This window comes from Marmota flaviventris, chromosome 3 (assembly GCF_047511675.1).
Source record: "Marmota flaviventris isolate mMarFla1 chromosome 3, mMarFla1.hap1, whole genome shotgun sequence".
Classification (NCBI taxonomy): domain Eukaryota; kingdom Metazoa; phylum Chordata; class Mammalia; order Rodentia; family Sciuridae; genus Marmota; species Marmota flaviventris.
In genome coordinates this window covers 19,431,767-19,457,707 of record NC_092500.1, presented here as the reverse complement: position 1 = coordinate 19,457,707, position 25,941 = coordinate 19,431,767, and the positions used below count along the sequence as shown (strand labels likewise).

At 39.4% G+C, this 25,941-nt stretch overlaps 1 protein-coding gene across 5 annotated transcripts in view; it reads right to left on the bottom strand.

The window, feature by feature from the left end:
- Gnptab (N-acetylglucosamine-1-phosphate transferase subunits alpha and beta) overlaps positions 1–25,941 on the bottom strand; it is an 85,787-nt gene that overhangs the window by 40,316 nt on the left and 19,530 nt on the right. For 4 of the 5 annotated variants that reach the window (XM_071609591.1, XM_027946334.2, XM_071609592.1 and 1 more), the window contains exons 2-7: positions 23,054–23,139; positions 11,429–11,548; positions 10,380–10,421; positions 8,514–8,719; positions 3,927–3,991; positions 2,997–3,131 (exon numbers count right to left, since the gene is read on the bottom strand). In XM_071609591.1, coding sequence (XP_071465692.1) covers positions 2,997–3,131; positions 3,927–3,991; positions 8,514–8,719; positions 10,380–10,421; positions 11,429–11,548; positions 23,054–23,139 — 654 coding nt within the window. Of the gene's footprint in view, positions 1–2,996; positions 3,132–3,926; positions 3,992–5,846; positions 5,926–8,513; positions 8,720–10,379; positions 10,422–11,428; positions 11,549–23,053; positions 23,140–25,941 lie in introns of those variants that run through there. The other variant, XM_071609593.1, reaches the window with a different exon arrangement.

Here is a 25,941-nt window from a genome sequence, read left to right as displayed (position 1 = left end):
AACAAGCATTTCTAGAGTGGTCCCTAAGTGTCCGGTAATCTGTTCAAGCATACAAAGGTGAACAGGGCAGTGCCTGTCCTGAGATGCTCATGACCTGATTAAGAGTTTTTGGGCAGACCTGAGCCATGGTCCTCAGCACAAGCCTCTTAGAGGAGCCTAGGAAGGCAAAGTGATCCAGCTGTTTAGATCCTGAAGTCTAACACCTAAGGGGCTTTCCTCACACATGCCACATGTACCTCTAACCCAACACACCCCATACTGAGTTCCAGGCTTCCATCTAAAATCTTGCATCTCCACCATAGCTCAGAGAATGGTTAGTGTCATTACTTCTATCTTCACTAAAAATATCCACTTCCACTTTCCCTCTCCTTCCCTTTCCCCAATAGCTTCTAAGTTACCATGTGATGTCAGATGTCTCTCTGATGTTTCTGGAGTCATTTCCATCCCTGACATCCCAGTACCAAGGTACTTGAACAGAAATGTCTTGCTGGGCTATGGCAGCAGTGGCTGAACTGGTTTCCTGCTTCCAGCCTCTCCCTGTCTAACATCTGCCACACCTGCCCCTACTACGTTCCCTAGAAAGAGACCAGACTCTGCCCTCCTCCTGCCTCCAGGAAAAGGTCCAGGCTCCTTAAAGGAGACCTTTCTCAATCTGGCCTCACCTATCTTCCCACCCTCATCCCCTGTCTATGCTCTGGTCTCTAGGAACTGCTGCCTGGATTCCCTGAAAACACCATTTATATCTAAGCCTCAGCCCTATTGCTCAAGAGTTCCCTCTACTTACAACAGTCATTTCTTTCTCTGCTGGAGAGCAGATGTTCTGTCTGCTCAGGGCCCAGCTAAACTGCTTCCCATTCTGCAAAGCCTCCCGTACCCCAGGATGCCTAAAACCCAGCATTCTGACAGCATTTTGTACAAACTCTTATTCAGAACTGATCAAATTCTAATATAACTTCTTTTATCCATTCAGTTATTCTTAACATAGCCCCTGACACACAGGATGGATTTAATAAATGCTCACTATCTAAATGGACTGAGAACCTCTGATAGGAAACTTCACTCTCAGATGACGCAATAAAGTCATAGGTAGAACCTAAGAAAAGAGAAAGGCTTGAAAAACTGGCTCAAATGCTGACATCCACCTATTCTTCCTCATTCTCGTTTTCTCTATAGCTTCCCAAGACCAAAAGTCCTAGTCCCTGAAGGTGGTCAGATGCTGGAATTACCAAAGCAACCTGCAGCAATCCTTATGGATGATTACTGTGATGCTCTGGGCAGTGCTGGCCTCCACAAGGACAAGCCCAGAAATCCAACAGCTCTCCAGCTGGGTGAATAGCTGTGGAGAGCAGTTCTTACCATATGGGAAGCTTGCTGATACACAATTACTACTCTTCACTACCTCTACCTGTAGACACCACATCATGCCATCCCAGAGTAGTATACATAGGGTCCACCACACCTTGGGACTGGCATTCTTTGGCAGCACACACCTGCCTATCAACAGACACATCAAAAGCAGTCAGTACTGGTGAGAGGCTGCAGCAGGTCTGGAGATGTGGGATTCCAACCAGAGTGGAGGATGGAGAAGTAAAATGAACATTCTTTCTTTTAAAAATTTATTATAGTTGAAATTATTAAATAGAATCAAGGATGTCATTCTTTCTGCATAAGAAAACTGAGTAGATAGTCAAAAGTATAGATGTACATGCGTCTATAATTCTAGAACTAATAGCTAAGAAAGCCAAGAAGTGATGTGGCTAAAATGAAAGCAAATCTATGTTTTGTTTTGTTTTTGGCCCAAATCAAAAATAACTCAGGAGTAGAGATGTAATAACTATTTCAAAATAACTGCATATTAAGAGCAAAATCCTAATACAGCTAAGCACTACCATATTTTAAAGTACGATAAAGTCATGGAGTAAAATATTAAAAAATTACAAATGTCATTCATATTGCCACTATATTACAAAAATATTATAAATTCTTAAAGACAGTGAAACACAGGTGAGGGAAAAAGAAGCAAGTTAAAGGGAATTTTGTGGAAGGTATAAAAACATGGTTAAGACAGGGATCAAAAAACTCCCTTAGTCATAGCTCCCCCACCCCACTAGCCCATCTTCATCCTCCCACCTATAAACAGTCAAATGATGTGTAAAAAGAGGAAGAAGTCAGAATCAAGGAAGCTAAATCCAGTGGTGGAACTCAAAGAGTGTTTCTTCTTAAAAACCAAGAAAACCATAAAGAAATTCTTTATGCCATGGATTTTATGCCCTCTGAGAGAAAAGACATTTTCAAGTTTTACAACCTAGAAAATTTCATAAACAACAGCAGGCATCTTGATCAACTAGACAGCCACCCATATAGACTGTGTCCTAAATCTATCAGGGAAGCAACTGTGAGGACAATAAGTCTTGTTAAGAAAAACGCAGGTCACAGGCCAGCCTCAGAAGTCAACCTTAACAAATGGCATCAATGGTCAGTCCTGAGGAGTTATTAAATATAAATTCTAAATACATGAAGTCCTCTATTATCTATTAATGAGTCAGAGTTCTACACTCTCAAATGCTCCAAATATCTCAAGCATAATCGCTACATGAATGAAAGCATTAATAAATTTGCAGGCTGGCTCTGTGGCCTTCCTGCTTCTAGGATCCCTTTTCCTCCTCCAGACCTTTGATTCCTTTATGTCATCAGTGCTATCAGGCTCCGTGTCTGTTTTGCCCACTGCTGTATCCACACAGGATATAACACCACCTGACACATAGTAGGAGTTCATTTGTTAAACAAATGAATCCCACTGCTATGTGGGAAGCCAGCAAACCAAACCAGAAAACAAGACTCTTTTTAAGAGTTTGGCCAAATTAATACTCAGGGTGAGGATCTTTTCTAAAAAGCCACCTTTACAGTAGCACACTGTGGCTATACTCTGAATAAAATGGTTATCAGAGAAGGGTCATGCATTAGATGAGACAGTGGCTCTTTTTCTATGTTCTTACCAGTTTTATTTTAGAAGAAAGATTTTCTGGCAGTTTTGTTTTCAGTTGACTTGTTTCCTTGAATGTTGGTGGAAATCCACTAAGGAAAGCCAAATCTTGCATCAGCACTAACCCAGGGACTTCTTTATCTGTTGTCTAAAATAAGGAGGGAAAAAACACAATTCACTCTCCATATCAAGAAGCTGCTTGAAGATTATGCTAAGTGAAGTCAGCCAATCCCTAAAAAACAAATGCCGAATGTCTTCTTTGATATAAGGGGGGGGGGCGACTCAAAACAGAGCAGGGAGGAAGAGCGTGAGAAGAAGATTACCATTAAACAGGGACGAGAGGTGAGAGGGAATGGGAGAGAGAAGGGGAATTGCATGGAAGATGGAAGGAGACCCGCATTGTTATACAAAAATACATATAAGAGGATGTGAGGCGAAGGGGGAAAAAAAAAACAAGAGAGAGAAAGAGAAATGAGTTATGGTAGATGGGGTAGAGGGAGGGGAGGGGAGGGAAGGGGAGAGGAGGGAGGATAGGAAGGGCAGCAGAATACAACAGACACTAGTATGGCAGTATGTATAAACGTGGCTGTATAACCAATGTGATCCTGCAATCTGTACACGTGGGAATAATAAGAATTCATACCCCATTTGAAACAAATGTATGATACATGATATGTCAAGATCAATGTAATGTTTTGAGCTACTAATAAATTTCTGATGTTTAAAAAAAAAGAAGCTGCGTGAAAACTTAGAGTTCTTACTAATCAAGAGCTTACTGCGTTGTACAAACTTCAAAATAGAATGGTGAGATTACTTAAATCAACACTCATTAACAATGGTAAGCTGAGCTCAGAGAAAAAGGTTCTCAAAGGAAAAGAGCTTCATTATTCACACTTTTATTCTAGTCTAATGCAAAAATACAATTAAATTTAAAATGGCATACCAAGTAGCCTCTCCAAACTGTCTGTCTGCTATTTCCTTTAAACACTCCGGCATGGGCATCTTCAACTACAATGAAGAATACAGTAAACAAGCATATTTTTAACAAATACTTAACTGTTATCTGGCAGAACATTGTGTAAACCATTTTGAGAGCTATTAAAGGAGCATAATACATCATCTCAAAAACAAAGCAGTTAGGAAAGACGAAATTAACACATTCAGCAAAGGAGGAACAATGAAAGTTGGTGTACAATTAAACATTAAATTTTCATTACCTAGCCATTCATGCAGGCAGCAGAAATGTGGACTGAGTTTTGGAAGTAATCAAATTTAAACTGGATCTTCAGTTGGGGGTGTAGCTGAGTGGTAGAATGCTTGCCTAGCATGAGCAAGGCCCTGGATTCAATCCCCAGCACCACAAAGAAGGAACATCTCCCCCAAAACAAGGATGAAAATTGTATCTCAGCTGGGCACAGTGGTGCATGCCTGTAATCCCAGCAGCTTGGGAGGCTGAGGCAAGAGGATCAGAAGTTCAAAGTCAGCCTCAGCAACTTAACAAGGCCCTAAGCAACTTAGTGAGACCCTGTCTTAAAATGAAAACAATTTTTTTAAAAGCAGGGGAAGGGGGCAGGCTGGAGACGTGGCTCAGTGGTTAAGTGCCCCTTGGTTCAATCCTGGTATCAAAAGAAAGAAAATTGGATCTCAAAGAAGGAAATGACAGGATGACAGAAATCACAGATATAAAAGCAAACATGGATACATTTGAGAAAAAAGAGAACTGCTCAACTAGGGTAAAATATTTGGCAACTTATGTACCAGCAAGCAAGGGTAACCAAAGGGGCCCTTGAATACCAGGTGGTGCATCATTTACCTGAACAGCAGGGAACCACTAGATCCTTTAGCTCCTTAAGAGGAGAATTTTCTCATGATGAGTTTCTAAAATTCAATTTGAATAGAGCAGATTCCACTGGGGTGAGGATAACATAGTCCGACTAGGAGAGGTTTCTAAAGTAATGGGCACAAGTGAATCAGCAAATTTGCTGTTGATACTCAGGAATCATGGGAAATGGGAGAGTGGTCAGAAGGCTCTGAATCTGATCCCCAAGATGGGGAAAGAAAGTAAGTTCTGCAAATTATAGCCTAGCAAGATAGATGTCAATCCTAGAAAAGTCTCCAGTGAGTCCCTGGAAAAAGAAGCTTTGAAATACACTGACTGGGCATTAAAAGTACTGGGCATTAAAAAAAGTACTGGGCATTAAAAGCATGCCTTCACTGAGAATGAATTTATCAGATACATCTCTCTCCCTCTCTCTCGGTTATAGTGGGTGCTACACTGGTTGATCAGACTCCTAACAGATCTGATATGTATCTGTATGTAAGCTCAGCAGACCTGCAATAGTATTCTCAAGCAAACCTCATGGATACAACAGATATTCAGGCTGGACCCTGAACTGGGTAGATAATAACATAAATAATTCCACCTGAAGGACGTGAATTCTGAGGTCATAACCATCAAGATTCTGCCTTGAAGAAGGATAGATCAAGGTTCTGGAAGATATGGGAGGTGTGTCTGTCAAATGTGTGGATTTACACAAAGCTGACAGAGACCATTATCCTGGATAACAGAATCAGGATTCCTCCAATTCTTGACTACTTAGAGCAATAAATCAAATCTAGCAAAATAAAATCTCCTACAAACAAAGTAAGATCTAGACATGGCATCAAAAACCAACTATGCAAACATAAATCTAAATATGTATTTGAGCATTAGCATATAACTTTTTTAAAGAGACTTGGGAGTTTTAGTTGATAGTTCATGATGTGGCCCTACTGAATTTCCATTACATTTTTGTGCTTGTAAACAGAAGTAAAGCACTTAGACTCCTGTCACCAACTCATCAGGAAACCCTGTGAGACTGACCTTAAAAATGTCCAGAATCAGAACTGAGGATGTAGCTCTGTGGTACAGTGCTTGCCTAGCAAGTGTGAGGCCTTGGGCTCACCCCCGGGCACTGTAAGAACAGAATAGAGTAGAGTAGAATAGAAATAAATAAATAATTCAGGAATCTAAAGCCAAACACTTCTCAGCTGTATCACACCACCCTGATCTAACCACTTTCTCTCTTTCCTGAATCATTACAATTTTTTCCTCTCCTCAGTCTATTTTCACCACAGCAGTCAAACTCATCTTTCTGGAATGTAAGTTAGATTATGTTATTCCTCTACCCCAAATCCTCCAATGATCCTCTATTACACTCTGAGCTAAATAAAACCAACTCCTCAATGTAGCTATGAGGGTCTGCGTTCTTTACCTCCCCCCATGCTCCCATTACTTCTCTATGCTTATCTCTGTCCACCTCTCTCCAAACACACTGGCCTCCTTACTTTACTCTTCAAACAGGCCAGACACATTCCTGCCTCAGGACCTTTGTACTAGTTTTTCCACTTATCCAGATCACTCTTGCTGCAAATGTTCATTTTGCTGGCTCTCTTATCTTCATGTTTTCATTGAAAAATCATCTTTTCAGTGATACCTGCCCCTACCACCCAATTTGAAATTACCATCCCATATCCTCTGTCTGATGCTTCCTCTATCTTACTCCATTTCTCTCTGCAATATTTATCTTACGTGGACTACATAATCTACTCATTTGTGGGAGTAAACTTAATAAGGGCAGAGACTTTCATTCATCAGTTCACTGTAGCACCTTCAGCACAGAGGACAGTACCCAGCACATAGCAGGGACTTAGTAACAAGCTCTTGCTGAATTCATGGTCCTGCTTTCCTTGTACAAATTGAGCCATATGAAATGGAAGTAGTTTGGAAATGCCAGTTTAGTCCAGAGGTAATATGAATTGCCCTGGAAGAAATCATTTCCTATGCATCAAAGGGTATAAGCTTGCCTGGGAAAACCACTCCACTGAGATGACCTGGATCCAGACTTCTGGGCTGGAATATGTGATTGCTGAAGCACAAAGGAGTTCAGCGACATATCTACAGTGTGAAAGGGGACAGTCATGTGCTTGAAAAGTTAAAATTTTCCTTCCAAACTAAAAATAACTTGTGCACCAGGAAGCCAGCACTTCATTAAACATCATTCAGAATACAAACTGATGAGTGGTAATATTTTGGCTCAATGAAGAAATTATACAAGAATACCATAAACCCCCGGGCAATCAAAAAACAAATTAGGAGTTAGATTATAAGTACTACAGGACACAGACAAGTAAAAATGAAGTCATTGTGAATGTTCTAGTCCAGGAGCTCCATGGAGGCAGCAGAACTTGAGATGGGCCAAGAGAGGAAGTAGGTAGGGAGGTGTGGGTGCACAGAGGTCCAGCATCTCTAGTGAGAGGACTCTGACAGCTAGTGATGCACAGAGAGGTGGATCAAAGGCATAGTCAAGGAAATGAAAGCTGAATCCTGAACACCTGGAGGAGATTATACCGTGTGAAAACCAAATTTAATTACTAAAGCATTTTCTTCACAAAAAGAGGAAAGTGATAAGTGGAGGATTTTCACATTTATCTGATAGTCGTGTGCTAGACAGAGAGGAACTTCCCAAGCAGACAGGGTGCTAGAAGTCTATCACTGGAATCTGAGAAGGAATGCAGACCAGGGTAGAGGAAATGAGATAAGTAAGATATGAATCTAAGAATTACTTGCAATTAAAGCAAATGATAGGATGAGGTTAATTATTAGTTATAGAGGTAAAAAGGAGAAAAGGGGCAAAGATGGTTCCAAAGATTTAGACTGGGAGTACGACACGGACAGAAGAAGAGATAGAGAACTAGACTAAATGTTGCAGGCCTGGGCTTGGCAGCCCAGCAGTCAGGTGGGAGGACAGGCTCTGGACATCTAAAGATGTGGTGCAGTTTTTTTCAGTTACAATTTTATGAAGGCACTCATCGGTCTTCATGAGGGCTCAGCCTTCATGCCTAATCACCTACCAAAGCTTCTACCTCCTAGTAACATCACACTGAGGCTCAGGACTTCAATATGTGAATTCTGGAAGAAACACAAAACATTCTGTCCATAATACCTATGTAACCAGATGTTTCAGAATATAAACTATGAATGCTCCAGGTATGTTCTGCCAAACTTCAGGAGTTAAATAGTGTGTGTGTGGGGCCCTTCTGGATAACTTAGGGTGAAGAAGATAAGGTAAGGATGAGTACCAGACTGAAGGTCCTCACCAGGCATTCAGCACAAAAAATGGGGAAATGTGGATTTCATGGAATAAAAGATACACAATCCTTTTCTGAGATTAGACATAAAGCCCATAAAATGGCAGCTCCTTGGCTCTTCTTTGGGTGTTTTTAGTTTATCAGACACTTCTCTAAAATTGAATCATTTCCATCTTTAGATATCCAATCATTTCCTTTGGTAGGTGATTAGGCCTGAAGGCCGAGCTCTCATGAAAGGGAAGTGCCTTTATACAATTGTAACTCCTGGCATGACACTGCACCACATCTTTAGATGTCCAGAACCCATCCTCCAGACAAGTCTAGGCCTGGCCTTTGTGAATTTTGTTATTCAAACATCAATGACAATAAGATTTTTAAATATCCACAAAAAAGAGCTTACCATCCTTAGTGCTTTCAAAAACAACCACTGAGACATTAGTAGAAGGGTTTTTTGGTTTTGCAATGTTGAATATATCGCTGGCAGAATGAAAAGAAGGATAAAGAGATGGTAGGTCCTTCAAGGTGCTGTTGGCCAGCAGGGGCGGGTCCAGGATGAGCATTGGCACCTTGATGCAGTGCGTCAGCAGACACTCCAACTGCTTCTCACTGTGAGGAAACATCAGCATACTTACAACAACATTCTTGAAACAAGCTACAAAAAGCTTGTTGGCACTACCAACTTGGGGCATTTTTTCTACACCATATATTTAAAAAATCATTATATTTTAACAAATGAGGAATTTTATCTTAAGAATATAAAAACTTAGTAATTTAGCAAGTGTAGTATGAAATTAACAAGTTGAACTCTAAAGCTAGAGTTTTCAAACTCCTATTATTGAAATAAGCTTGCCAACCAAATTTACTAACTCAAATGCAAACAGATTTACAGCATTTCATTATTATAATTTTACAGACTATTCAAAATTACAGTGAAGCCCATGGCCAGGAACTAGGTAGATCCCGATTAACAGAATGTCATGCTACTGGATATAATTAATCAGTTCCAGTTAGAAAACAATTGAAGACATTGAATGTAACACTATACTGATGCAAATAAAAGGAAAAGTATGGGGCTAGGGTGTGACTCAGTAGTAGAGCGCTTGCCAAGCATATGTGAGGCACTGGGTTCGATTCTCAGCACCACAAATAAGTAAATGAATAAAATAAAGGTCCATCAATTTCTAAAAAAAAAAGTTTAAAAAAAAGCAAATGTATCATGGTTCTAACATGAATTTACATGAGCTATTTCTATCTGAATATAAGAAATACCTAAAACAAATATATTACTTGAATAAACAAATGGCAAGTAAGAAATCTAGAATATTCACAAAGTTAAACAATATATAAAATTGTTCAACATCCCTTAAAAAAATCAAAGAAATGCAAAAGAAAACAATGAGGAATCACCTTTTGTTTACTCAATTAGCACCCCTCTAAAAATGAGAGCTCAGCATCAGTGTTATACAGTAAGGCCCAATACACATGCTCCACTGAGGCATGCTGGTGTCACCCCACCTGGGAATAGTTCTTGGGAAAGCAATGTGGCAACATATACATATGTTATATATGAAACAGGTGTTCATCTATACTGAAGGGTGAAACATAAAGATAATGTATCAATGTAAAAATAGCAAATGACTATAACATTTAGAGACAAAGCTACATAATTAACAGGAAGAGATGATTAAACATGGAGGGCACTTAGAATTGTCTTTATAACTTTTTTTCTAAAGTTTAATGGTTAAATGGAGAAGTGGCAGTTAACAGAAATTTCTGCTAGTCAGTAAGTCAGTTAGGTCTGATTCAAATCAAATGTATCTAGCAAGATATACATATCTGATGCTTGTCACTGGGTAAAATCCCCTTCCCAGGCCCTTAAATACATACAGTTTGACAGTTGTGTAAGATAAGAAAATATATAGTGAACATGTCAATAAATGATAGATACAAACTTTATCATTGAATTACTGGGTATAAGAATTTAAGAAGGCCAAGACAGGTGAGTAGTACTCTAACCCTTCCAAAAACAAGAAGGCTTTGATTGGCTAGAATCCAAATGACCAGAGCTCTCAAGCAGCCTATCCTTCATGGCACTGTTTCCCACCTAATGGATGCATTTAACTTGGGGGTCAAAAACTAGCAGAGAAGGGACTAAATATAATTAGAAATATAAAATATTGTGCATCCTACGAAAACAAGTGAAAATCTGGAAATTTCATTTTCAGTCTTACAATTTTTATCAATGCAAAGAAATCAAACTGCTTACCTCTTCTTTGTTGGTTCTGTTGTGTTCTTCCCAAGGATTTCTCTAAAAAAGCAAATATGATTTGTCACATATGCATGGGCTAGTGCTAGTCCCAAATTTGAAAAAACATGGACTTCATAATGTTGATTTTCTTGATTATACCACTGAGACTAGCATACGGGTAGGAAGCATAATAATGGCTACACCATTTATAATGCCAATAAATTATATGTGCCAATGAAATTTTATCAACAGCACTGTCCCGTCCATTGTAACCAAGACAGTTCACATAAAATATATGCTTTTATATTTTACTAGTAAAACATGAGACCAGGCTATCAGTCATTTTCATGCACCGGGAATGTCTAACATGGACAGAATCTGTTGCATTTTAAGGTGCTAATGACCTGTAACTGGACTGTACATTTATAAAGAAGTGGGTGGAGAGGATCTCAACAAACATTCCTGAGGAGTCAGAGTGGAAGTTACGTCAGCCAGCAACAGAACCCGAGGGTCTCCAGAAGTCCCTATGCCTTTCCCAGACAAAGCAAGTGAAATGACCAAAGTGACGTATTAAAAAAAAAAAGTACCAAACTTTCTAATTTCACAGTCCATGTCTTCATAAAAGGAAATATACTTTTGACGGTCTTTTAGATGAAAACAAATCTACAGGGCTATTGTACTTTTCAAAGAAAAAAATCTATCAGAACATGAAGTTATTTTTTTCGCATAATAAATCTTAATTTCATGGAGATATAAATTCTGCGACCCACCTGAGCACAAAGACTAAGGCTCTTTTAGGAGGCTCCCTCACCTTTAGACCCCTGGGAGACCAAGCCATCTCTTCATAAAATGGCCATGGAAGTGACACCAGAATCTGGCAGTAATGGCTAGGCCCTCCTTAGGCACCAAGAACCAAGCAAGGGTCAGGGGATGACTGTCTCGGTCTCATGATGGTGTGAGTTTCAGAGGCAGATCTTTAATGGTGTATGAAAGTCACCTTATCCTCTCAAATGTAGGCTTCCTTGTACTCAAAGGAATGTGTTTTGTTTTGTTAAAATCAATGTTACCTCATTGCTTTCTGTTCCTCCTCCATCTGTTCTCTGACCTGTTGCAGTTCCTTCAGTAGTTCAAGATCTGTGCCGTTCACCCAGGTGTAAACCACATCGATTGGCATGGGCAGACACAGCCTATGGTAAACCCACAAGTCCTCCAGATTAAAAGCATGTTCATTTGATAGTAAGGTATAACAGAGTTTAAACTTAGAGGCTATGAAAAAAAAATGCGAAAGTAATCTGATTAAGGCATATGATCACAGAACTGCATGTTTTCCTAGAGCTGGGGGGCTAATATTTATCAAAACACCTTCTTTGTGGCTGGACTAGGCAAGAAACTTCATGTAATTACGCCTTCACAACCACCTCATGAGGATGTTGAAATCACTGCCCTTTAAGGGTTATTTGGGAGAGGGGTGGTCTCAGTTTAGATTAGATAAACTGCTATATTCTCATATAGCAAAGGAAGGAGCTGGGATTCAAATGCAGCCAAACATAGGGAAGAAATAAGAAGCTCAAAGAACAAGACACAAAGTTATCCAACAGTCCCAAGGAAGACCTGGACCAATCACTGCAGCCTTCTTGGGCCCTGATGCCCCAAGCCAGCCCCTCCCCAGCTTCTTCTCCCTGCTCTCTATTTATTTTGTTTTACTACACTTGGCCTTTCTAATGCCTTCTGCCAAAAGCACTCTTACTCTTTCTCTCAATGACTACCAAAAACCTACCCATCTTCTAGGGCCAGGTCTAGACATGCTGACTGTGACACAGGAGTTCATATATACATCTGGGTGCTGACATCACTTTGGATGATTCTGGTATTTTCCAAGCAACTAGTACAGTTTGGGTTTTAGTTGTTTGTTTGGTTTTTTTGTTGTTGTTGTTTTATTCCTTGCCAAGCAGTACCGAAGCTCACTCTCCTTTTGTCCTCACATCATAGGCACAGGGTTAGGCTTTTGGCTACAACCATATTACTCAGTGTACAGCTAATTCTTTCATGGGAAAACAAATGCAGTTTAGAGGGTAAATCTTTCAAATTATGGCAGAAAAAAAGGTGACAATGACTACCACCTTTGGCTTTAAAAAAAAGTAGGTGAGATGATTAAACAAAAGGAGTGTCTATTACTGAGTATTTAGTATATGCTGGCACTGTTCTAAGTCCTGCAGATTCAACAATAAATAAAACAAAATCCAAATCTGTTTCTTTATGGGACTTACATTCTAGAAGAGGGAAAACAGATAATAAACTGAATGAACAGATACAAAGTCAGATGTTAAATGTTATGGAAAAAATAAAGCAGGAAATGGGGGTAGAAAATGTGTCTGTGTGGAGGTTCAGTTTTAGATAGGAAGATCAAAGATGACCTTGATGAAAGGTGGCATTGCAACCAAGATCTGAAGAAAATGTAGAAGCAAGGTAGTTGGGTTGCCGAGAGAAGAATGGGTCAAAGAAAAGCAATAGTCTGTGCAAATGCCCTGAGGCATATGCATATCTGGCTTGTTTCAGGAATTGGGAGGGCAGTGCTCCAGGTGCAGATAAAGGAAACAAATGGAAGAGATTAGTTGGAGATAAAAGTCAGAGAGGTAACAGGGAACCCAGGGCTTCCTTAGAAAAAGAGGAACCACTTTATACATTCAACTATGAATATATAACTCTGAATGTTGAGTGTTACCCATTTTTTTTGTCAACATTCACCACTACGGAATAGTCTAATCTCCTCCTCGGTATGTATGCACCTAGTGCTCTGGGTACTCCAACTGTTTATCTTTACCCAAACATAAGAACTCATAAGATCTTGTGCCTATGGACATACTTTTCCCTCTGCCTAGAACAGCCTCTCTAGCATGCTTCTTTTAACCATAATGATTGGCAGCAGATAGATGTGTTAGGAACATGAAGTTATGCGAACAATTCCATAAAACGGGCCTACTTGCTGGCCCTCTACATCTTTTCTTTCTTTCTTTTTTAAAGATATTTTTTAGTTGTCAATGACCTTTATTTTATTTATTTACACGCAGTGCTGAGGATCAAACCCAGTACCTCACATAGGCTAGGCAAGCGCTCTACCACTGAGCTACAACCCCAGCCCCATATCTTTTCTTTTAAAAAGCAAATTGCCCAAGGCCACCCCTCTGGCTGAAGTCACTAGTCACAACAGTTAGCTGCAGGTCTGTTCTCCGGGAGAAGGAAGATATATCCAAAGCCTTCTCCACAATAAGAAGAACCCAGGTTTACCTGAAAGGGGACCTTTGTGACCTTTATACTGAAAAACCAGCCTCTACCTCAGAGCAAAGCTTGTCCAAGAAAGGGACATGACCTTTGTCCTTGGGAAGACCCACAGAGCACTCCTAGGCACATTCCCACCCTGCTAAGTTGTTTATCTACAAATAAGAGAAGAGATCTGCTGCGCCAGGTGTCCCTGACTCAGTCAGGCTAGGTGGGGACCCATAGCAACCCCCTAGCAACCACCAATCAGCATGAGACAGGGAAATACCTGGGATGCTAGATGACCCTCCCAGTAGTTTATGGTGTTGGGAAACCATGTAGTTCAGCAGGAACACCCCTCTTGGCTTAAACCAATCAGTTCAAATGAATCCCCCTCTTGTAGTAACCAATCACTCCTACCCAACTTGTTCCCGCCAGTGAATGTGCTAATCATGTTTTAGAGTTGTTATTTGATTTTCCCGCGGTGTGTGATGATTTGCTAAGAGATGCTATGATGTATGTGAAGTCCCTGCCCTCTCCAAAGAATGTATAAAACTGCTGCAAACCCTGGGCTCGGGGCCTCTCAGCGTCACCAGTTGCTGTGTGCGCGCGGAGGACCAAGCTAGCTCGCAATAAACACCTCTTTGCTGCTTACATTGATCTTGGTCTCTGGTGGTCTTTTGGGGGTCCCGAATTTGAGCATAACAATACAGACCAAATATTCTAACACTCAGCAAAACCAGTTAATCAAAAGGAAAGCCCACCAACTATAGAATCTGTAAAAACAAGCTCCAGTTACAACTGGTCAGTGCAGGCCAAGGTGTTATCTTTAGATCTTTAGCATGTCATTTTAATCTCAATATATTAGTGCCTCCCACCCCTGTGGGTTTCATTTGGGTTCCTGAGAGTAAAAGGCACTTAAAAATCTGATGCAATCCTACTGTCTGTCAAAAGTGCCCTCTTAGGGAATAATGCTAGAAACTTCCCAAAGACTTGGGAACAAAGGGGCACAACATTGCTGATATGACCTATTCTTTCCCTTGAGGGTGCTACTTTCTCCTCCCTTCTAATAAACTTTGCTATACTTCTACAACGCTTTATGTCTAGCTTGAAATCTCTTGCAAGAACACAAGAGCCTTTAGAAAGACACAATGTGACCTCCGTGTCCCCTCCTCAGTCAAAAACAACCTCCTTTCCCAGTCTCTCCTCTCTCCTTACTGCCCCAAGAGAATTTATTGCATAACATGCAGCTTTCACAATACTTTGCATTAGAAGGAGTCCTTGGCATATTGTGTGTACTATTTTTTATGGATGCATATATATCTTCCAGTAGATAAAGCACCCCTGGGGCAGAAATGGTATCATGCATTGTGTGCTGCTTCATTATTTCCTCTTTCCTACATCTTCAGGCTCTCTCTCCTTACTGTAACAATATGCAAAAGCTTCCCCATCTAAGTTTTTCTTGCATTTATCTATATAAATGGTTCCTAAACATTAGTAGGCATAAAAATATGTTATAAAACATATTGTTAGGCTCCATCCCTACAGTGTCTAATTGAATAGGTCTAGAGTGGGGCCTCAGAATTCTCTTTTCTAACAAGTTCCCATGTAACACTGATGCTGCTGGCCTGGGAAATTACACTTTGATAAAACTCAGTTGATTTATATTCAGGCTATATTTCACTTTTCTGCCCACTAAAATGCCAGTTCTATATAAGGTTAATGAATTCATCTTGCTCAGCATCATATGGCCTAGAATAGTGCTTGGTGCATAAGTGGTGTTTAAACAATTTGTTAGATAAATAACTATAGTTTATTCCTTGGTATATACATAAATGTTTCCCATTAAAATAAAATCTATTTGACTCACAATGCCCACGTGCAAATTATCCAAGGTCATCTCGCTTATAATCTCGCTTATAATGGTCTCTGTTCAGACTAAAAATAAATTTTTAAAAAGTGCTTGAATGATATAGCTTAAAAAGTTAAAGGGGGAAGGGAAATTGCATGGAAATGGAAGGAGACCCTCATTGTTATACAAAATTACATATAAGAGGAGGTGAGGGGAAAGGGAAAAAAAAACAAGAGAGAGAAATGAATTACAGTAGATGGGGTAGAGAGAGAAGATGGGAGGGGAGGGGAGGGGAGGGGGGATAGTAGAGGATAGGAAAGGCAGCAAAATACAACAGACACTAGTATGGCAGTATGTGAAAACGTGGATGTGTAACCAATGTGATTCTGCAATCTGTATACGGGGTAAAAATGGGAGTTCATAACCCACTTGAATCAAATGTATGAAATATGATATGTCAAGAGCTTTGTAATGTTTTGAACAACTAATAAAAAAAGAGAAAAAAAAAGTTAAAGGGGGAGGGGCTGGGCTGGGGACATGGCTCAAGTGGTAGCGCGCTTGCCTACCATGCTGTGAGGCACTGGGTTCGATTCTCAGCACCACATTAAAAAATAAAATAAAGATTAAAAAAAAAGTTAAAGGAGGATTGCATATTCTGAAGCTTTCCTTATAAAGTAATTATTTTTGCTTTTAATGATTTTTAATAGAATCAAGAGCTACTCATATATGTTCAATTGAGGAAAATAAGTATATAATCCATTTATACATTGGCTCTTCTTTCTATTATGACTGTTCTTACATGGTTGGTTTAATTCTTTGGTGAAACTGAAAACCTACGAGAGATCGTGTGATCTGCTCAAGCTTATGCGTCAGTTGTTTTTCCATCAGACATGAAGGTGGTGAGTCTGAATCTTTCATTCTAACCACAAGACCACTATCTTGATTCCTAGATGAGAAGGAAGGCTTTAACTCAGCTGAGGTCTAACTCACCAATGACTCAAAACCAAAGCAGTGGTGACAAAAATCTAATACAGTTTTTATTTTAACTATCATTTAGTTTAGGTTAATATTAAAGTCACTTGCTAGACCCTTTGTTCTACATTGTAAAAAGGAGACAAGAAAACACAGAATTTAAATGGTTGGGAGAGATTTTACATGACAAAACTGAGTCCCAACTGACTCACTATCTCACAATTAGTAGCAGTTGATAATTTATACATTCACTTGTTACTGACTATATAGAGAGAGGGTTTCTTCTTCAATGAAGGCAAATAACATTAAAAAGATATGTACATCTACTAGCAAAAGAATGAAAGATTTTCATAAACATTATGGTATCTTAAAATATATTAGAACATGTGATGTATCTGATCCACTTTCTGTCACCATTAATATTTGACAATTTTTTTAGCATGCTTACATAAAAATCAAACTGCACTTAAGTGCAATCTAAAATTAGAAGAAATATGTCACACAAAGATTTTCAAAAGTTGTTTAGAAAGAAAACAAGAATATTTGATTAAAACTGCTAAATGCAAAATGTAGATTTTCTTTTTTCTTTCTTTCTTTTTTTTTTTTTTTTTTTGATACCAGGGATTGAACTTGGGCACTCAATCACTGAGCCACATCCCCAGCCCTATTGTTTAATATTTTATTTAGAGACAGGGTCTCACTGAGTTGCTCAGTGCCTCACTTTTTGCTGAGTCTGGCTTTGAACTCATGATCCTTCTGTCTCAGCCTCCTGAGCTGCTGGGATTACAGGTGTATGCACTGGCGCCCAGCTACTTCATTTATTTTAAAACAAGATGTTTAGATGTTGCTTTGGGTAAGTATATGAAGGACATGTAGTACAAAAAGGGTGAGAATATTTCATATATATTTTGGTATTAGTATATATTCTTTTCTGATACCAACACAAGTAGTAGCTTTTTAAGTATTAAAGCAACATTCAAATAATAAATTTAAATATTAAAACAATGTGGAACCTGAAACATTAATGAGCTTCTGGTCCTTTTACAATAAAATCCATTGGTCTTTGCTGTATTTTGAACAGTGTTTTCATGCAAGATTCTGTAACATCATTCCTTGGTTATTTGAGGGGAAAAAAAAAGAGCTTATTCACTTATGCAGGTCTGCCAAATGTTGAAACACTTCATTAATCTTCTTATTTAATATTAACAAATGTATTTCAGGAATCATACCACAAATCTGACCAGAAAAATTTTTATAATATATAGTAGCTGTTAAGCTAACTAACTACAGTAGAAGCAAGTTTTCCAAAACTCTAATTTTCATCTGAAATTTCAAATGTTACCATTAGCAACAAATACTATTATTTGTTTTCCTTGGAATTACAAAATAGTTTTTCATTGTCAAGAAAATAACCAATAGCTGAATGTAGTGGAGCACACCTGTAATATCAGCAACTCAGGAGGCTAAGACAAGAGGATCGAAAAGTTCAAAGCCTCGAATACAAAAACATATCAAAAAGACCGTGCACCATGATCAAGTAGGATTCATCCCTGGGATGCAAGGCTGGTTCAATATACGGAAATCAATAAACGTTATTCACCACATCAACAGACTTAAAGATAAGAACCATATGATCATCTCGATAGACGCAGAAAAAGCATTCGACAAAGTACAGCATCCCTTTATGTTCAAAACACTAGAAAAACTAGGGATAACAGGAACTTACCTCAACATTATAAAAGCTATATATGCTAAGCCTCAGGCTAGCATCATTCTAAATGGAGAAAAACTGAAGGCATTCCCTCTAAAATCTGGAACAATACAGGGATGCCCTCTCTCACCACTTCTATTCAATATAGTTCTCGAAATACTGGCCAGAGCAATTAGACAGATAAAAGAAATTAAAGGCATTAAGATAGGAAAAGAAGAACTTAAGTTATCACTATTTGCGGATGATATGATCCTATACCCAGAAGACACAAAAGGGTCTACAAAGAAACTACTAGAGTTAATAAATGAATTCAACAAAGTAGCAGGATATAAAATCAACATGCATAAATCAAAGGCATTCCTGTATATCAGCGACAAATCTTCTGAACTGGAAATGAGGAAAACCACCCCATTCACAATATCCTCAAAAAAAATAAAATACTTGGGAATCAACCTAACAAAAGAGGTGAAAGATTTATACAATGAAAACTACAGAACCCTAAAGAGAGAAATAGAAGAAGATCTTAGAAGATGGAAAAATATACCCTGTTCATGGATAGGAAGAACCAACATCATCAAAATGGCGATATTACCAAAAGTTCTCTATAGGTTCAATGCAATGCCAATCAAAATCCCAACGACATTTCTTGTAGAAATAGATAAAGCAATCATGAAATTCATATGGAAAAATAAAAGACCCAGAATAGCAAAAGCAATTCTAAGCGGGAAGTGTGAATCAGGAGGTATAGCGATACCAGATTTCAAATTGTACTACGGAGCAATAGTAACCAAAACAGCATGGTACTGGTACCAAAACAGGCGGGTGGACCAATGGTACAGAATAGAGGACACAGAAACCAATCCACAAAATTACAACTATCTTATATTCGATAAAGGGGCTAAAAGCATGCAATGGAAGAAGGATAGCATCTTCAACAAATGGTGCTGGGAAAACTGAAAATCCATATGCAACAAAATGAAACTGAATCCCTTTCTCTCACCATGCACAAAAGTTAACTCAAAATGGATCAAGGAGCTTGATATCAAATCAGAGACTCTGCGTCTGATAGAAGAAAAAGTTGGCTCCGATCTACATATTGTTGGGTCGGGCTCCAAATTCCTTAATAGGACACCCATAGCACAAGAGTTAAAAACAAGAATCAACAAATGGGACTTACTCAAACTAAAAAGTTTTTTCTCAGCAAGAGAAACAATAAGAGAGGTAAATAGGGAACCTACATCCTGGGAACAAATCTTGACTCCTCACACTTCAGATAGAGCCCTAATATCCAGAGTATACAAAGAACTCAAAAAATTAAGCAATAAGAAAGCAAATAACCCAATCAACAAATGGGCCAAGGACCTGAATAGACACTTCTCAGAGGACAACATACAATCAATCAACAAGTACATGAAAAAATGCTCACCATCTCTAGCAGTCAGAGAAATGCAAATCAAAACCACCCTAAGATACCATCTCACTCCAATAAGATTGGCAGCCAGTATGAAGTCAAACAACAACAAGTGCTGGCGAGGATGTGGGGGAAAGGGTACACTTGTACATTGCTGGTGGGACTGCAAATTGGTGCAACCAATTTGGAAAGCAGTATGGAGATTCCTGGGAAAGCTGGGAATGGAGCCACCATTTGCCACCAGCCACCAATAGCCACCAGCTATTGCCCTTCTCGGACTATTCCCTGAAGACCTTAAAAGAGCGTACTATAGGGATACTGCTACATCGATTGTTCATAGCAGCACAATTCACAATAGCTAGACTGTGGAACCAACTTAGAGGCCCTTCAATAGATGAATGGATTAAAAAAATGTGGCATTTATACACAATGGAGTATTACTCAGCACTAAAAAATGACAAAATCATGGAATTTGCAGGGAAATAGATGGCATTAGAGCAGATTATGCTAAGTGAAGCTAGCCAATCCCTAAAAGACAAATGCCAAATGTCTTCTTTGATATAAGGAGAGCAACTAAAAACAGAGCAGGGAGGAAGAGCATAAGAAAAAGATTAACATTAAACAGGACAAGAGGTGGGAGGGAAAGGGAGAGAGAAGGGAAATTGCATGGAAATGGAAGGAGACCCTCACTGTTATACAAAAATACATATAAGAGGATGTGAGGGGAAAGGGAAAAAAATCAAGAGGGAGAAATGAATTACAGTAGATGGGGTAGAGAGAAAAGATGGGAGGGAAGGGGAGGGGGGATAGCAGAGGATAGGAAAGATAGCAGAATACAATAGTCACTAGTATGGCAATATGTAAAAACGTGGATGTGTAACCGATGTGGTTCTGCAATCTGTATACAGGATAAAAATGGGAGTTCATAACCCACTTGAATCAAATGTATGAAATATGATATATCAAGAGCTTTGTAATGTTTTGAACAATCAATAAAATAAAAAAGAAAAGTTCAAAGCCAGCCTCAGCAACTTAGCAAGGCCCTAAGCAACTTAGTGAGACCCTGTCTCTAAATAAAATATAAAAAGAGCGGGGGATGTGTTTAGGGATATAAAGCCCCTCTGGGTTCAGTCACTGGTACAAAATAAATAAATAAATAAAAATAACCATATTTGAGGAATCACACTGTTTTTTTGTCCTTTCAAGTAACAATAATGTTCAGGGAGAGGACAGCAAGTTGAGCAACTCAAATATCACACAAGGGACTTCCTTCAAGTCAATCACCACACAGCTTATGTGTGTAGTAATAAAAATATATGCACTCAGGGGTTGGGGTTGTGGCTCAGTGGTAGAGCACTTGCCTAGAGTGTGTGAGGCACTGGGTTCGATTCCCCGGCACCACATAAAGATAAACAAATAAAATAAAAGTATTGTGTCCATCTACAATTTTAAAAAACCTTTAAAAAAATATGCACTCAAAGGTCAAGATATAATTGGGTTCATAATTTTTACTGCTTTGTCATAAGTATTTTCAAATGAAACTAGCTTTTTTTCTACTCTCTACATATATGTGGTGATAAAAAATACAATGACATATTAAGTGTGAGCAATTTTACCCACCATTGCCTTTATACCATTAGTGTATAGCTCAACACTGTAAAAATTAATTTTAAAATAAAGGCCAAGTAACAGCTCTTATAGAAAATTTTAATTTCAAAGAATCCCTGCGGGTCTTGGAGACCCCCAGCTCTTTGAAAACTGCTATTTTAAAGAACCTAATGGAAAAGATGTAGTTTCCCTACTTCACTAGATACTTGCTTACAACCTACCTCCCCTATTGGACCATTAATGGCAAATGAACAACTCAAGTGTCTATAACTGGGTAAGTCTCAGAGATGCAATCTTTATCGAGGGGATGCCATTCAACCTAGGGTGCATTAAAGACTAAAGCCAAGAGTAAAGCGTTAGGTCAACTTGAGGAGACCCCTTGCCTTTCCTTCTTGAGACACTCAGAACTTTAGTAATGCTTGATTAATATACAGTATTTAGTAGTTATTTTTTAAATTATTTATTTGATAGAAACCACATAAGCATTTATAACAAGTGAATGGAGGGACAAGGAAGTGCCTCTAAACAGGGGGAAGGGGGCTCAAATTGGTGATGCAGTCTAGAGGTACTCAGAAATTCACAAACTACTGTGAATGCGCATGAATTGATATGAAGTATTACCTATAATTTAATTAGGTTTTCTGACTCAGTGAGAAGAGAGAAAACGATTTATGAAACCTATCCTTTGGGAAAAACAGGGAGCCTGATCCCAGAGAACTTTCCAGTTATGGTCTCTGACATTTAGACCAAGGTCTTGTGGGATTAACAACTTTTGTTAGCTACTCAGTTTGTTTTGGCCACCTCCTGTCCTTACCCAATAGTGATTAACTGTACACCATTACAATAAAGAGGAGAGTCAATAGATACTGCATAGAAATAAATAAAAACAGAGAGAATTCTCTTAAAATTAGAATAGTAATCAAAGAAGAATCCAAAACAAAAATTCATTAACAGTAGTTCCAGCCAAGCACGGTGGTGCGTGCATATGAGCCCAGCTACTTGAGGCAGAAGGATTAAAAGTTTGAAGCCAGCCAGGGCAACTTAGTGAGACACTGTCTCAAAATAAAAATAAAAGTATGAAAGGGCTTGGATTGTCGCTCAGTGGTTGTTCACGTAGAAGCCGTGGGTTTGTTCTCACACTGAATCCTGCAAAAAACACCCAAACAAAACAAAACAAAAACCAGTAGTTCTTTTGGGTAAGAAAAAACTGGGAATGGGACAATGAGAGACCTTCAATTTTTATTTTTTCTGTATTGTTTGAACTGTTTTCAGACAGACATATTGCTTTTATGATATAAAACAATATAAATGACATGTGTCTAAAAAGGAAAAGGAAATAAGAGATCCATTTTATCTGCATGGAAGGAAAAAGGGTGCTGAGAAACTGCTTCCATTCTGAGCTCTGTCTTGTGAGGGAGAAAACTATTCCCCAAGGACAAGAAAGGGTGAAGGCAGTGTTCCAGAGCAGCTGCACCAAGAAGCCTGGCCAGAGGAGGGAAGACTCAAGACAGACCCAGCCTTGGAGGTCACCACAGCGCTGATTGACAGAGCCTGTCAGCAGCTGGCCAGAACTCATGCTGGCTGCAAGTAGGCAACTGACTTCCTCATCCTACAGGAAGTGGAAATTCCCTTAACCTCACAGAACTGGGGCAAGAGAAAATGAGATCCTGCAATTGGCGTACTCACACTGCAAGGCAGGATTATTCTTTGGGAATCAGATTTCTCCCATAAAATGTGGTGAACTCCAGAGCATACTGTATTCTTGAAACCATATCTACAACTTGGAAAGACCCCTTCAACCACCATATTTAAAACATGAATGATTTTATGACTCATCATCTAAGTCCAAAGACAGATACTCTCCAAAATGGGTCTCTTCTCACCGTTTCTGAAAGGACTTCCCAGCAATATTGTCTCTATAGGAATCAAACAGGACGTGGTACTGATCCCGGCTCCATTCCAGAACCACCTGGAATAAAAAAGAAAAAGGACAATGCTTCCTTTGCATCAAAAACTAAAATCACATAACCTTCATTTAATCACACTAAGAATTGTTAAAGGAAAATAAACAGCAATTGAAATTCATTTATGTACTTAGTGCCTAACCCAGTACCAGACACGGTAACAGATCCAGGTGAGTAAGTCACCACAGTTCCTGCACCTGGACTGCCTAAAAGATTTAGGGTTTCACTGTGCTTGGGATGGGGTAGGGGAACCAAATAGGTTTAAATGGATGGGACATTTGAACTGGGACTTGAACAAATTCCCCAGGTGGTAAGAAAGGGACAGACAATACCAGCCAGCTGAAGAGCAAGTTCTAGGAGGAGAAAGAGCAAGCAAAGGTTGAGGGCAACTGTGGGGTGGCTCTGTCTAGAGCATGGGTAGTCACCTGGAGAGAAATGGGGCTGGGAGAGGAAGCTGGGCCCTGACTGTGATGTGCCTGCTGTGCCTTGGGAAGCTGGGGCACCAAAGACATTTAACTCAGTCACAGGATCCATCTGAAGTGTGGGAAAAAGTCTTCTCACCGCATGTTAAAAGACAGGCTGAAAGAGCAGGGACTGAGAAGACCTAGAGATTGACGACCTTTTTTTAACCTATGAGAAACCAGCTGACGGCCTTATTGGGTACCTCAGGAGATGTAAAGCTACAGATGAAAGCTCCCTCATGCCTGCACCCCAGACCTATAATCTACCTGCACATGTCCCCGTTTACCACAGAGAAAGTGCCCCTCCTCCCAAACACCCTCTCTTTGTCCATTTGCTCTGGGCCTCATCAATTCCCACGTTCTCAGGACCCTGTTCCTTTCTTTTCCTCTCAATAGGATTCTGTCTGCTGCCACTTAACCATTTTCAGCACCTCTGGAAAACCTTTCCTTCACTCCACACCCCTTCCAGCTACCCCAAGTTCTCTGTTCCTTTCAAAGACATCTCTACTCTTCTATCCCCTCAGCCCACTCCAAAACCACTTCTGCTTTCACCATTCAAGTGGCCTTACCAAAGTCCCCATGTTGTCAAATCTAGTGACATCTACTGAGTTTCTAGTGTACTCAATTCTTAGTGACTGCCCAATTCCTCCTTTTTTTTTTTTGAAACACTTTCTTGGTTTTCCTTTTATCACTCTGGGAGCTCCTTTCCCAGGCCAGTTTCTCTCTCTAGTCTTTAAAAATACTGTGTCCTTTCATTCTGTGCCTCTTCCTGGAATGCTCTCCTTTCTGCTAAGGCTTCTTCCAGCTTCTAGACCTCCCTCCCTAGGATATGACCCTGTTACATGGAGTGGGACTAGGGAAGAAGTCTCTGGATTTCACTCAAGCCAGCAGAGAGGAAAGAAGGGAAAGACATGCCCACCTTTGAGGAGCACCTACCACGTGTTTTCCTTGGCCAGAACCTAGTCACCTGCCCACAGTTGGCTACAGGGGGACCATGTGCCCTGCTACACTTCGCTCACCTCTTTTTATGGTCTTTAGATTCTTCAAGACCTGACCTCTGCCTGCCTTTCCAGCCTGGCATCACTGGGATGCTTCATAAGTACCATGAATTAATAATTCTCATTTGATAAATGTAAAAACATTTACTGAGTCTAAAGTGCCTCAGTGTAGGGTTTGCAAGGAGAAATAAGCTAAATTTCCTGATTTTAAGGAACTATAGTCAACTGCTTCTCCCAGCTTCATTAATGTATGATTGGCAAAAAAAAAACAACTATATATTTATGGTGTATAACATGGTGTTTTGTTCTATGTGGTGAAATAATTAAATCAAACTAATTAATAAATCTACCATCTCACATACTTACTTTTTTTTTTCTTTTAGGAAAAAATGATCTACTTTCCCAGCAATTTTTAAGTACATATTACTATTAACTACAGTCACTATGCTGTAAAATAGATCTTCAGAACTTATTCTAACTGAAGCTTTGTGTCCTCTGGCCAACATCTCACTATTTTCCTACAGTCACTTTTTAATGGAGAAGTTTATTGCTGGCTATAGCCACATTGGAGAAGTGTGGGCCTCCTAGGAAAACCAAGAAAGACTACCTAGAAGAAGCAACATTTGCAGAGTCTTAAAGTATAAAGGAGAGTCTGCCACTGGGGACGGAGGTATGCCGGAGGGATTTGCTACCAGACTGGATGAAAGAGTGAAGAAGAGAATTAATGGTGAATGCCAGGTTTCCAGAATTTCTAGTCCAAGTCAATAAATATACAGTGGAGTCATTTAAGCACAGGGGAGGAACAGGCATAGTGAGGATGAGAGCTAATAGGACTTGAAGGCCTCATTTTTGTTACAGCAAACTTGAGGTTACACATGCAAATCACTGGTCTCTCCAGCAGGACTGCAAATTCCTAGAAGAGAGGGAATGAGTGCTACCTTTGGTATCACGTGTAACAGCAAACCCACAGCTATAAATGCTATCTACTTTGCTTATATGTGTACCTATTTTCAATAATACAATTACATCAATTTCTATCAATGTAATAAGTACAAACAGAAGTGATTTCCCATCAGTATCTCTATGTACTTTGCAAAAGGACCACCAGCCTATTATTTTTCTAAAACAAACCACAAAAAGCTAAACTTAATGAAAGTGTTCTTGGCTGGTGCATTGCCTGGAAGATAAGTAGAAGGTATCAGAGAGGGCCGCTTCATAAAGGGCCAAGAATGCTGATCTGCTTTATGTTACCATATTGTTCTTCCTCCTCAGATAAATTAATCTCACCATCTATAAAGTGCTTTGGAGTATTAGAAAAACAATTCCGTATTCCTCAGGCCAATCTAAA